The following is a 12407-nucleotide window of genomic DNA, read 5'->3' as shown; positions in this document are numbered from 1 at the left end:
AACTATTCATTGGCTACTGAGAAAATACTTCTAAGTTTTAAATAAAAATTAGTTTAAGCTGATATATATATAAATCAATCGCAGAATATGTTGCTAACCCCAAACTCGAAGACGGCTCGGAGGAAGGTTTTTAGAGATATACATTTGAAATGGCTAAGTATAAAATCATATTAAGGCGAAAAGAAGTTCGCAGGTTTAATAAAAATACTTACTTATTTGCAATGACTACGACAATTGTATTTCTGATAGTCACAAACGCTACATGGTCGTAGATGTATTTTCTGGGTGGAGTCGAATCATATCTAAAAATATCATAAATTGTAATGTAAATGGGGTGTATATATTTATTATTATTAATACTTTCCGTTAAAGAAAGTATCGCAAGAAACCCCTTAAGGCCTTAAATCAAAGAAAAATACTGATTCTGTGTTTTAATACAGATACCGGCAAACATCTTGAACAAATGTCCTTGCCTGCGCAGAAGCGATTTTTAGGTATCACTAGGAGGGGTGGGGGGCGGGAGAGTGACATGTCGATCGCGTGATTGGTATATCAGTTGACGTTTGTGTCCCGCACTGTGTATGATGACTTTTCCCCACTGCCTTGTGTAATGCTCAAGAAGTTTGCCGGTATCCGGAATATAATCCGAGGCTCAGTAACCTCATACAAAATTTGTCTGGACTTTAAAGACATCTTACGCGCGGTTACGTGGATATTTCCAAACTATTTCTATTGCCGTTAGATGCCGCAAATTTTGTTTGTCACAGGCCCCTGAAATGCCGGAATTACGATTCCATTTTTTGTATTAATTCGGACTTCCAGTTTCATTGCATTTGTAATAAGTAAGTAAGTAATTTTGATATAACAATCGCATATATGCATATAGATATGGGGAAGAAAAACATCGTAAGGAAACCGGCATGCCTTCGACCCGATACGGCGTGTGTCAGACACATCTGAACACCTATTGAGAAAAAAATATCACTAAACAGAAACAGGATTCTGAAATTAAGACCAAGGGGTGTAGCGCATCTGGATTTTATGGGCTGTCTAATCCAAAAAAAGATTCTAACTTAAATTCCGCGCCTGAAGTGTTACGTATTAGTGCGTGTTAGTGTTATTTAGTTAATACATTGTGTAACTTACATGTTCTTTTCATCAGGCGTATAATTAATAGGTCTCTGGCGGACAGATTTTATTCTTTGAGACCTGCGAGGTATAAGTTTCGAGAAATGTCCTAAAACATAAAATTTGGGTTGCTTGTAAAACTCCCCACTTGTGGAATTTATGATTATTGGTGCATCGACGAAGTTTTTCGCCCAGTTTGGCCCACCATCAGGATCCAAAGCCAGGTTCCAGTCTATAAAGCCTACGTAGTTGGTCACTAGATTCTGGAATAGATAATCTATATTTAGTCAATATTAAAAAAAACAGTGGTGTCAAAACTATTTTAGGCCTGAGCTTCAGATATCTGTATCTGTTTTATGATCATATGTCAATCTAATACAATTAGGTGATCAGCCTCCTGTGACACACGCCGTCGACTTTTAGGGTCTAAGGCAAGCCGGTTTTCCTTCACCGTTCGAGAGAATGTTAAACGCACATAGAAGGTCCTTTGATGCACAGCCGGAGTTCGAACCTACGACCTCAGGGATGAGAGTCGCGCGCCGAATCCACTTGAAGTGGACATTTCTTGGGTTGGCTTGTTCAGCCGTTCGGCAACCTTCCAAGCCCACTCTCACTTTTTTTACCATCAAACCTTATAATTCATTCCAAAATTAATTGTATTATTTTTTTTCTCAAACAGGTTTCTTTTGAGAGTTAAATATATACATTTAAGAAAAAAATTACAATATTGTATCGATAAACTCATTGATTTTCTATATTATGTAGTTATGTATTATGTAGTGATTCGATTTTATTTTTTTCTATTTGTATTTTTCACGTCTGGTTTGCCTGGAAGAACCTGCTTTTAGCAGTAAGACTCCCCATATACATAATAATTTTTTGTGTAATATAAATAAAGTTTTGTATTAATATTTAATATAGTAAATTTATTATTATTTCATATAAATGTTTTTTTAATGTTATCGTAGAAATTGTACTGTAATTTCATCTATCACTCACTTCAAGAATTGTTACGGCATACACCTCTCCTTCGCCCCAATCTCCTAGTGTGCTATTGAAACCCACTGAAATTTAAAATTTTACCCACAAATTAATAAATTAATAGTCCCTTACTTTTTGTACAAGATCAACATAAGCCATTTAATTAAAAAAAATATAAAATATATATTTGGTAATAATTTAAGAGTTACGGTTAATCATCGAAGATTCAAACCGGTCTTTGTTGAATACAGTCAAGTATAAAGAGCTGGTACAGGGGAGCTCCCGATCAAAGGTGAGTAGTAATTTAGATAGCGCTTAAACCAACGACAATAGCCCACTCCATGTGTGGCCGAATTTGCGCTTTATACAGTTGCAAGCAATGGCCCGGAGTGAAGAACGGTATTGCGTTGCTGAGCACACCAAGATTCTTGGACTATATCTATACGTAAATATAGTTCAATGATTTGGTTGGATAAACAGAATTTAAAAAATGCATATATTTCTGTTGGCTGGCGTTTCAGTAGAATCGATTACACGCGTGTATTCACTTCTTGTCTGGGTCGTTCGACTTTGAAACTTGTGGTCGAGAGTCACATGATCAACCACTGCTGTACTCAATCCGAATGCTGTATTGTAAAATTAAGACTCATGGCTGTAGCGACTTAAAGCATTTAATAAAGAAATCTAAAAAAAATGTGAAGAAATCGGCATGATTCAAATCCAAAAATCGACGTTGTGTAAGACCTGATCATCTACTTGTCTATGACGTAGAATCAAAGAAACGGATGTAATTTAAAGCCAAGACCCGTATAGAGTTGTTGCGCCACTAGACCTTTATTATTATTATATAGTAATACGAAACTTACATGTGCTAAATTCAGTTCCCAGAACGAATTTTTCTGGAAAATTCTTCATGTTCATATCTATAATACTCGCTGGCGTATACGGATCGAAGTAGGAGTGTATTGCGAAACCATCAACGTAGTTCAAAATTTCTTTGTCTGCTCCTACTATCTACAAAACCAAAAAATTACAGAATAATTATCCATACAGAGACCGGCAAACATCTTGAACAAATGTCCTTGCCGGCGCAGAAGCGATTTTTAGGTATCGCTAGGAGGGGGGCGACGGGAGAGTGACCTGTCGATCGCTTGATTGGTAAATCAGTTGACGTTTGTGTCCCGCGCTGTGTACGGTGCGCAAACTTTCCCCCACTATCCTTATTTAATGCTCAAGAAGTTTGCCGGTACCTGTAGCCTAAGCCCTTACGATTACCTACTTCTAACATATTTTAAAAGTCTTCTATATAAACCTCTTAGCTCTGACACTAGACCATTCCATTCTATCTGTTTTAGCTTAATATTTAGTAAATAGTGACTTTAGCCATATTTTTTTTTGTAATTGTAATACATGGGATTCAAGTGTACAAGCGCTAATCACAAATTTAAGTTGGCGCCTGATATATAGTTCCGGTGGTCCCTGAGCTCGTGCTTTCCTCGCTTACGAATAAATATCGCAATACAGCGAGGAAATAAACATACACAGGGACCTAACCTTTTAAATTTGTTTTAATTTTCTTTTTAATTATTTATATTATAACTATGTATAGTGTTTATAAATAAATGATGTTATTCACCACAACATTCCATGCAGGCAGCAAATAGCGCTGGTCGTCCATAGCTAGGATATTTATTTTCTTTCCATTACAGTTGCGCATCGTTGGGCCAAAGTTGTTCTTCAACCAATTTTTCTAAAAAGAAAATAATGGGCGGTATTTAAGATTTCTGTGTTATTGGGAAAATATATTAAATCACCAATACATATAAAATCATCAAACTTTAACGTTTGAAATCTTTTTTTGAATATTTTGGTCTGAATTTTTCATTTGACATTCATATTTTAAGACTATTGAATTAATGCATGATGTGTTAGCTATACAAAAGTGCTACAGTTTCATAAGGAATAATTAGGATTTGTTATGGTACTCTTTCGTCTCTTTCTGCCAAAGTGTGTTTACGCGGTTCGGAAATACTTCAGTATTTCAAGGTTTTTGCAAGGCTTTTGCAAACTAGCGAACTGTGGAATTGACTCCCGGTGGAGGTCTTTCTAGATGCGACCTCGAACTATTCAAAGTTAGAGTGTACTCTTCCCTCACATGCCGACAACGCACCTACTAAACATGCGTTTGCGATGGCTGCCCTTTTGGCGTCACATAGCCATTTGCCGCCATATTATATATAAAAAAATCATTTGTGGCGGAAGCTGTTGTGACTATAAAAAATATACACAATATAAAAAAGTCACTTTCACACTGGCAGAATGACCAGGGCACTGGAAAACGTCTGCTGCACAGCACGCAAACATTACACACTTAAAATATACCTTAATCCTTTTTCTTTCCATATTTTTTTTATTATAATTTTTTTTAATATTTCTGTATGTGTTTTGATAGTAATAAATATTATTTTATGTTATATACTTTTCGCCCTAGTGCTAGATCCTTTATTAGAGGCACGGCTTACAGTTTTTACTAAGATACTCGTACATAGGTCATAACGGTGATAACATAGAGGTGATATGAGTACGTATTTTATACTTATGTATAAAAATCTATACAAGTATACACTTATGGAACATTTACAAAGTACTGTGGCCAAAAAGTATTTACCATCTGATCAACAGACCATCCCATAGTATCTTGTGGTCCAAACTCAGCTTGCGTGAAAGCACCGTTAATTGGTTCATTTGATGTCGTCACTCCCCATATGGGAACTCCAGCTTTTTCGTATAGCTTAACAAATCTGAAATACATTTAATTTTAGCCGCAAATGTGATAAGAAGCCTCAAAATTAAATACGACTCGGTGGCGTTGTAAAGTCTAAAGCAACCCAAGGAGATCTCCAGCAACAGCGACAGCACTTCGGTCACACTTCTGCTTAAATCAAAATAACACAATTTAATTGAGAAATTGGACATTTTAAAATGCGTGCTTAAAAACTGGTTAAGCTTTTTAAAATACTAAACAATGTACATTACTTTTAGTAGTATAGTATTATTTTACTAACAAATACGTTTATTTGTAGTTATGAGCCGTTCCATAACTGAGCGTTTTTCAAGACAATTTTTGACGCGAACCACCACTATGTGGAACCAGCTGCCCACTGAAGTATTTCCGAACCAATTCGACTTAGGGTCCTTAAAGAAAAGAGCATACCAATTCTTAAAAGACCGGCAATGCACTCGCGAGCACTCTGGCATTGAAAGTGTCCATGGGCGTCGGTATCACTTAACATTAGGTGAGCCACCTGCCCGTTTGACCACTGTTCTATAAAAAAAATATGAATATTTACGTTTTAATCATATAACACTAATAAACTAAAACATACTCGCAATGATATTTAGCGTAAGTCTGATAAAATTCTGGCTTTAGTCTCCTTGCTCTTGATCCAGGGTCCACGGCTTTCATCCACATTGGTGGAGACCAGACAGCTGCCACAACCGATAACTTATCTGTAGCTACTTCCATTGCACATTGTTTCGTAAACTTATTCTACAATTCTGTAGCGTAGAATTTGTCTCCGTTACCTGTAGAAATGTAAAGGGTCAAACTCACGACTCGCAAAGTTGCTTCTAGTTAAAGTTTCTAATAACCTAGTTAACAAGAACTTCAGGATGCTTTGGGTTATGTAGGTTAATGCTTCTATTTCACAATGACTTTATTTTAAATAAACGACTTTTTTAAGTTATACTTCTTATGGCGCGTTAGGGAAAAATCATGAGAGTAAATTTTTACGATGCGCGCACACACCGTTACAAAAAACCGATACCCTGAATTTAGCTATAGTCAACATTTTAGTTTTTTCTATTGTTAGTGTCGTTTTTTCTACAAACATAGAATACAATTATTTGAAAATATTTTTATCCTGTTACGCCAAAGAAGTATAACTTCTAACGTGTACACAAAGTACACACAGATTTTTTTTATTTGAAGTATAATGATTGCCTTTAGAGTACATTTAAAAATAAAATAATATGAGTTTTAAAGAGTGGCGGAGAGTTTATTTTCACGTCTCGTCCGTACTTCACCCTTCAGAACTGACAGTAAATGTAAATTTGGCCGTAATTTAAAAAAAATTCATTAACATGTACAGAAGTTGTCTAAGTTGACTTTAAGTTCAATGGCTCGGGAGTCGACATGCAGCGATGGTCGTCTGTTTATAGTATTAAAAAAAATGTTCATAACTCTACATAAGACGGCTGTGTGCGAACCTGTTGGGGTATTGTAATTATGTACACATTCCAAATAACCTATCACAATTGGCTTAATTTGGAATAAGAAGGAAAAACTATATTTTTAGTTGAAAACAAAAGAAACCAGTTGCTTGACAACCTTTTAGGCCTTGGCCCCAAATTTCTATATCTGTTGCGCGATCCTTTGTTGTTCCCAATAGGCATGCTTTTACACACGCGGTCGTTGCTTTTATGCGTGTAACGCAAGCAGTTTCACCTTCACTGTACGAGTATTTACCCACACAGACAGAAATATAAATACTGAAACTACAGGCAACACTCATCCCAGTACTAAATTAAGTATACCTTGAACTCCGTGTCTTCTATCGTGTAAGTAAAGTTTGTGAGTTCTTTGTCATTTTCTGGGTATTCATTGTAATAATAAGGATGTGTTGAAAAATCTGAAGATGCTATTGGCACACGCATCATTGTGTATTCTATTCCATGTTTGCTGAAGTAGGATCTGAAAAACAATTGTCATATAAAAATGTATAAAACTTACTTTAAAATTAATTAATTAATTGATAAACTATGTTATGACAAGCCGCTTTCTGCTTCAAACTAAACTAAAGCACAACGTCACAATTTAAAAATACATAACCTTAAACAGAAAAAAAATATTATGTTTGAGATCACATAAACCTAAAAGCCCTATAAATGTATAAAACCTTATTATAGTTGTAAAGTTCCAAGTTAGAAATCTCACATGATCCGAGTTAAGTTCGGTGGCGGTTGTTGTTTTTTTTTATAGCACAGGGCACGCAAGTGCGTTGCTGGCCTTTTAAAAATTGCTACGCTCTTTGCTTCAAGGGCCCCGAAGTCGAATTGGCTCGAAAATACATAGTGGGCAGCTGATTCCACATAATGGTGGTGAGCGGCAAAAAATGCTCATTTGTCGGACATCGAGGTGACATGTTCAGATATATATGAAATGAAACACTTTGTTAAAAGCTGGGTAACAATCGGCTTTATTTGGCTCATATTGGCTTCAAGTATGCGAAGATTATTAACATTTTGTTTACGCTATTAATTATTAACTTAAATACATATCCTAACATTCGTTAAGTTACATAACTACCGCGATATTGACCATTTTGTCGAATCTTTAAATCTTCAGAACGAAGGAACGAAAACAGCCTATAGTATATTTTAAACAAAAGTTCTTTAACGGATATAAACGTAATATTACATTAATTAACTAACTCGTTGAGCACGATTGCCAATACTCACTCGAAACGTAGTGTAGTCATCGCGTAAAGTACTTACTCTATAAATTTGTCCTGAGCGCCTTTTGGAAGTGATTTCCACTTCATACAAGCAGCATCAGTAGATGCTCCTCCAAAGCCGTGTATAGTCTGATATCTTTCATCGGGATAGAGCTGGATTACTCGGCCATAACTTCCATCTAGAATAATATCTTTTTAGCAAATAATATTTGTAATATTATATTTAAACACGCTATGTCTGTAAATAACTTAACTTTGACATTATTTTATGTTCTTATTATAAGACATTGTAAAAATTGATATGACATTTGCATGCCTATTTAAACATATATGGATGATTGTGCGGATATTTGTAGTTGAATAAAATATTTCATTAATAATATTTCAATAATTAAATATTTCAAAGTAATAAATTTACATTGTTTTCTTAAGTTAATTATTTTAAATATATTTCGTCTTATATATATAAATATTGTCTTTTCTTTTCCTTTTTTGTTTTTGTCTATTAATGTTCTTACTTATGTTTTTATAAATTGTTTATCAATGTATTCTGTTTTGGCTTTGTATATTTCCTAGTGGTTTGTTTTATAATATGTATGCTAGATGTAAGATTAGTATTAAATAAATAGAAAGTAATTTAACATACTGAGCTGCGTTGGTGGAATGGAGTTCTGAAGGACCTCGAAGCAATAGGGGTTCGCAATTGGAAGCAGGAAGCATTGGGTAGAAGTGTATTCGTGGAGGCTAATGCCCACAAGGGTCTGTATAACGAACTTACCATTCACCGCATCAACGATGCGCCCGATTCCTTTTAAAAATCTTGATCCAGCCTGAAACATTTCATAATTTATTTATTATATTATTCGAAGAGCAGTGATGGCCTAGTGGCTTCAGCGTTGGACTCTTATCCCTGAGGTCCTAGGTTCTATCCCCGGCTGTGCACCAATAGATTTTCTTTCTATGTGCGCATTTAACATTAGCTAGAACGATGAAGGAAAACATCCTGATAAACTGGCACTCGCCTTAGACCCAATAAGTCGACGGCGTGCGTCAGGCACTGAAGGCTGATCACCTATATGCCAAATCGATTAATAAATGATCATGAAACAGATACAGAAATCTGAGGCCCAGACCTAAAAAGGTTGTAGCACTATTGATTTGTTTTTTTATTACATAGATAGTAACGAAGAATAAGAATCTTAAAATTCCAAACAAATATATTTGTTAATTTTTTTAAAATATGTAAATTATGCAATAACGTTTAAAATAGGCCTCATTATAAAAATTGGATTTGATTAGAAAAAAATACAATACTATATTCTCTTTAATCTACCCTTTTAAATAAGTTCCTACCTTCAAAACCAATAGAGGCTGTTGTTTAATTTAAAACAAGTCAAAATTGCAACCTAATTTATAAAAAATTTCATTCCACGTAAAATAATGTAGCATAGATTAATAGAAAGGAAGAGCATGACTCTCAACCAAGGTCGTACAATCGAACCAAGGCACTTATTTTTTTCGATACATGTACGCAATTAAAAGATGAAATCGTAGCATAACAGACGCATGATAAACTTTAATGGTCAGCTTGCGTATAAAGGAAAATATCTGAGGGCAACCACTGAAGAAACCTACGATTTTTCTGGTATCTGCACACATACTGCTTAAGAACGAAATGAGATCGTTCTTTTTTTGTTCTTTCGTTTTTATTTGAGGTTGTTAAAAATGTCTAATACATTACCTGAGAAGTAGTGTATGTTACGTAACTCTCTTCTGGAGGCGGAACTCTGTTGATTGTGTCACAGTATGTCGCATTACACACGCAGACTAACCTATCTGGCTTGTCTCCTTGTCGATACGCACATGGTAGATCTGTTAAAAACATTTTGTTTTAAAGATTAACTAAGCAGACATTTGTCTTGTTTCTTTATTACAGATTTTTGTATCGTTTTGTTTAAGAACCCAGTTCGAGTATTTTAATTCGTAAAATAAAAGAAAAAACCACTTTCAAATAATAGGCAAGTTTTTAACTATTCTCTTCTATTATATAGTTTTATTAGCTGCAGCTACCTGATAAACTGCCAACAACTATTTCAAGCGCAGAGTCAAAGCATAGGCTCAAAGTCAAAATCAAAAATCATTTATTCATATAGGTAACGCAATATACAGTTATGAACGTCAATAAAAAATAAATATACATTAAATGCTTTAAGACAAATTTGCGCGCCATTGTGTGTGGTATGCGATACATATACTTACATATTGTACCACCTCACACATTTTTAAAGCATATTCTTGCAATAGCTTTGTATTATTATTATTATTAAAATAAAATTAAAATAGATTTTAAAAGTTTGGTCCTTGTGGCTGATTATATTTAACGCTGGCAGCATTTTCTCGGTGTATTGCCATACTATGGGGCTCTGGGATCATTAATTTTAAATCTTCAAATTACACATTCTTAAGACAATACTCTTACTAACTACTAAGAAAAATTGTTTGAATAATAAATATCATTATGAATAAATTATGAATGTCACTTTAAAAATACACTAGAAATGATACCAAGTACGTACTTAAAATAAAATTCTTTGTAATAAGAAAATCATGTTTTAAATTGTAAGTTTAATATTAAATATGTATAGCAATGTCAAAAACAAATTCATAAGTTCCCGTGCGTGTTATAAAAGATTGTAAAGTATCATAAAATAGTAATTATAATATTTGTTAATTGAATAATTTATGAGTTCATTATTTAAAACAATTACCTGCTAGACAGCATATAGTTGATAACGTTAACAAAGCAATTGTTCGTGAAACTAAATATACAATCATTTTCCACAATTTAGAGGATAGCTTTCCACTGTATAATAAGAAAATAAATGTACCTTTTAGTTTATTAACCGCTATATTTATTCATCAATCGTGTAAGTTAGGGTTCCTTAACTTGAATTGACTATATATATATATATATATATATATATATATATATATATATATATATATATATATATATATATTACACTGTATATATGTGTCAGGGAATGTTCTGATCGGGTCAATTGACCGTTGATTTCTATTGTTACTTTGGTAATTAATTGAGATTACTTCTATTTCTTTTAATAATTATAAACGGGCAGGAGGCTCACCCGATGTTAAGTGATACCATTGCCAGAATACTTGCAAGTACGTTGCCGGCCTTTAAAGAATTGGTACGCTCGTTTCTTGAAGTACCCTAAGTCGAATTGGTTCGGAAATACTTCAGTCGGCAGCTAGTTCCATATAATTCGAATTATTATTCAATTGTTTCATAATTGAGAATCATTACCTAACGAATAAAAGTAGGAATATTGTTAGGACCAATCAGAGCCGAGCAAATGCCTCGGGTGGGGCCATCTTGACTTTGGACAGTGCGTTCAGGGAACACGGGGTAGTTCTGATTGAGTACTATGTATGTGATTTCTGGTTGACTAGATTGTGATTAAAAGTGATATCGGTACAATTTAAGCTTAAAGCGTTATTTGTAATGTTAAAAGTATTCAATCTAAATTAAATATTGTACGATAATTATTCATGTCCTTCGCACTTAACACACATGACGCACACTAAGCCCGCTTATGACGATGTGCATATCGATGGAGTGACGATATATTTCTCCGACATATACAGGGTGTAGTATTGTCTTTTGTTAACATAGTTTTTACACATTGAAAGAAAACAATTTTCTAACCGGATTAAAGCTATTTGTATTATTATAATTTTATAATTATTTTACATAATTTTAAATTTAGTCACCGTGACCACGCACGCTGTGATGGGAAACGTCGGGATTTTTTTAAATTATGTAAAATACTTATAACTTTATAATAATATAAATAGCTTTAATCCGGTTAAAAATAGTTTTCTTTCAATATACAGGTGGCCAAAAAGTTGTGGATCAAACGCAACTAGGGGTTAGATAGGCTGCAAAAAATTGTTTTACGAGAGGTCCTTAAACTCGACCCCAGCAGAGTTATCATTTATTTTGCGTTTTTAAAAGAAATTTTCCTTTTTTTCCTAATTCTTATTAAAATTTAGATTGGTATTAGACATACATAGAAAAGAAAATTATATATATAAATACATACACTGCGATGACGATGCCTTATTTTGGCCGCTAAGAAGAAATACAACTTCTCGACCGCAGCCACTGGGATTTTTGGACCTGTTAGAGCTTAGAATTGGGGATCCTTTTAGAACGGAGGTATCCTTATAATGCAGACTTAGACGATAGAGTCAAATCATTTTTCCTCGGCGGCATCTTAAACGAAGGGAACCGGTAATCGCTTTGTAGTAAATGCGACTATATATAAGAGGAGCCCATGAATCAGAGGACTTGCAGAAGGGCCTTGACACAGTTAACGAATGACTCTAAAATGAAAATTAAAGCTAGTGCTGTGACGTCAGGTCACGTGACGTTCACCGTAAGAGGAGGAGACTGCTCACCTGTAAAGTTGGACCAATGTCTTCTGCCCAAAAGCAACCATATCTTGGCTTACATGGATTCACGTGGAGGCACCACATCAAATGTGAAATGCAGGAGCTACAGCTTAAGTAAGTGCAATTGCAAAAGTACATAATCAACGACGAACTTCACGAACATCGTGAATTGAGAGCAATCAATAAGGAAAGAGGAGACTGGAAGGTAAATACAAGGTCTGTCACTTGAACGAACTTCCTCGGCAACTTAACATACGACTAGAACGTCATCATATTCTAGAATTAGAAGACAGCGGCAGTAGA

The 12407-nt window shown here is 34.5% G+C and overlaps 1 protein-coding gene across 1 annotated transcript; it reads right to left on the bottom strand.

Moving 5' to 3' along the window:
• Positions 1–208: 208 nt before the first annotated feature.
• LOC123709525 (putative glucosylceramidase 3) lies at positions 209–8464 on the bottom strand. Its single transcript, XM_045660920.1, has 8 exons — positions 8404–8464; positions 7666–7804; positions 4778–4910; positions 3746–3859; positions 2976–3123; positions 2128–2192; positions 1147–1391; positions 209–302 (listed from the first exon to the last, which is right to left on the bottom strand). The coding sequence occupies exons 1-8, from the start codon at positions 8462–8464 to the stop codon at positions 209–211; spliced, it is 999 nt and encodes a 332-aa protein (XP_045516876.1).
• Positions 8465–12407: the final 3943 nt, after the last annotated feature.

This window comes from Pieris brassicae, chromosome 5 (genome assembly GCF_905147105.1).
Source record: "Pieris brassicae chromosome 5, ilPieBrab1.1, whole genome shotgun sequence".
Classification (NCBI taxonomy): Eukaryota; Metazoa; Arthropoda; class Insecta; order Lepidoptera; family Pieridae; genus Pieris; species Pieris brassicae.
Note: the sequence above shows the minus strand (reverse complement) of the source record. Positions and strands in the feature narration are given on the sequence as shown.

What these genes read in the sequence shown, in the direction of transcription:
- LOC123709525 (XM_045660920.1), bottom strand. Translation starts at nt 8,464, where the DNA reads ATGTTTCAGGCTGGATCAAGATTTTTAAAAGGAATCGGGCGCATCGTT. An exon ending in TGCCTGCATGGAATGTTGTG is followed by an intron (nt 3,124 to 3,745) that starts GTGAATAACATC and finishes TTGGTTTTGTAG; the next exon opens with ATAGTAGGAGCAGACAAAGA. An exon ending in ATGCCGTAACAATTCTTGAA is followed by an intron (nt 1,392 to 2,127) that starts GTGAGTGATAGA and finishes TATCTATTCCAG; the next exon opens with AATCTAGTGACCAACTACGT.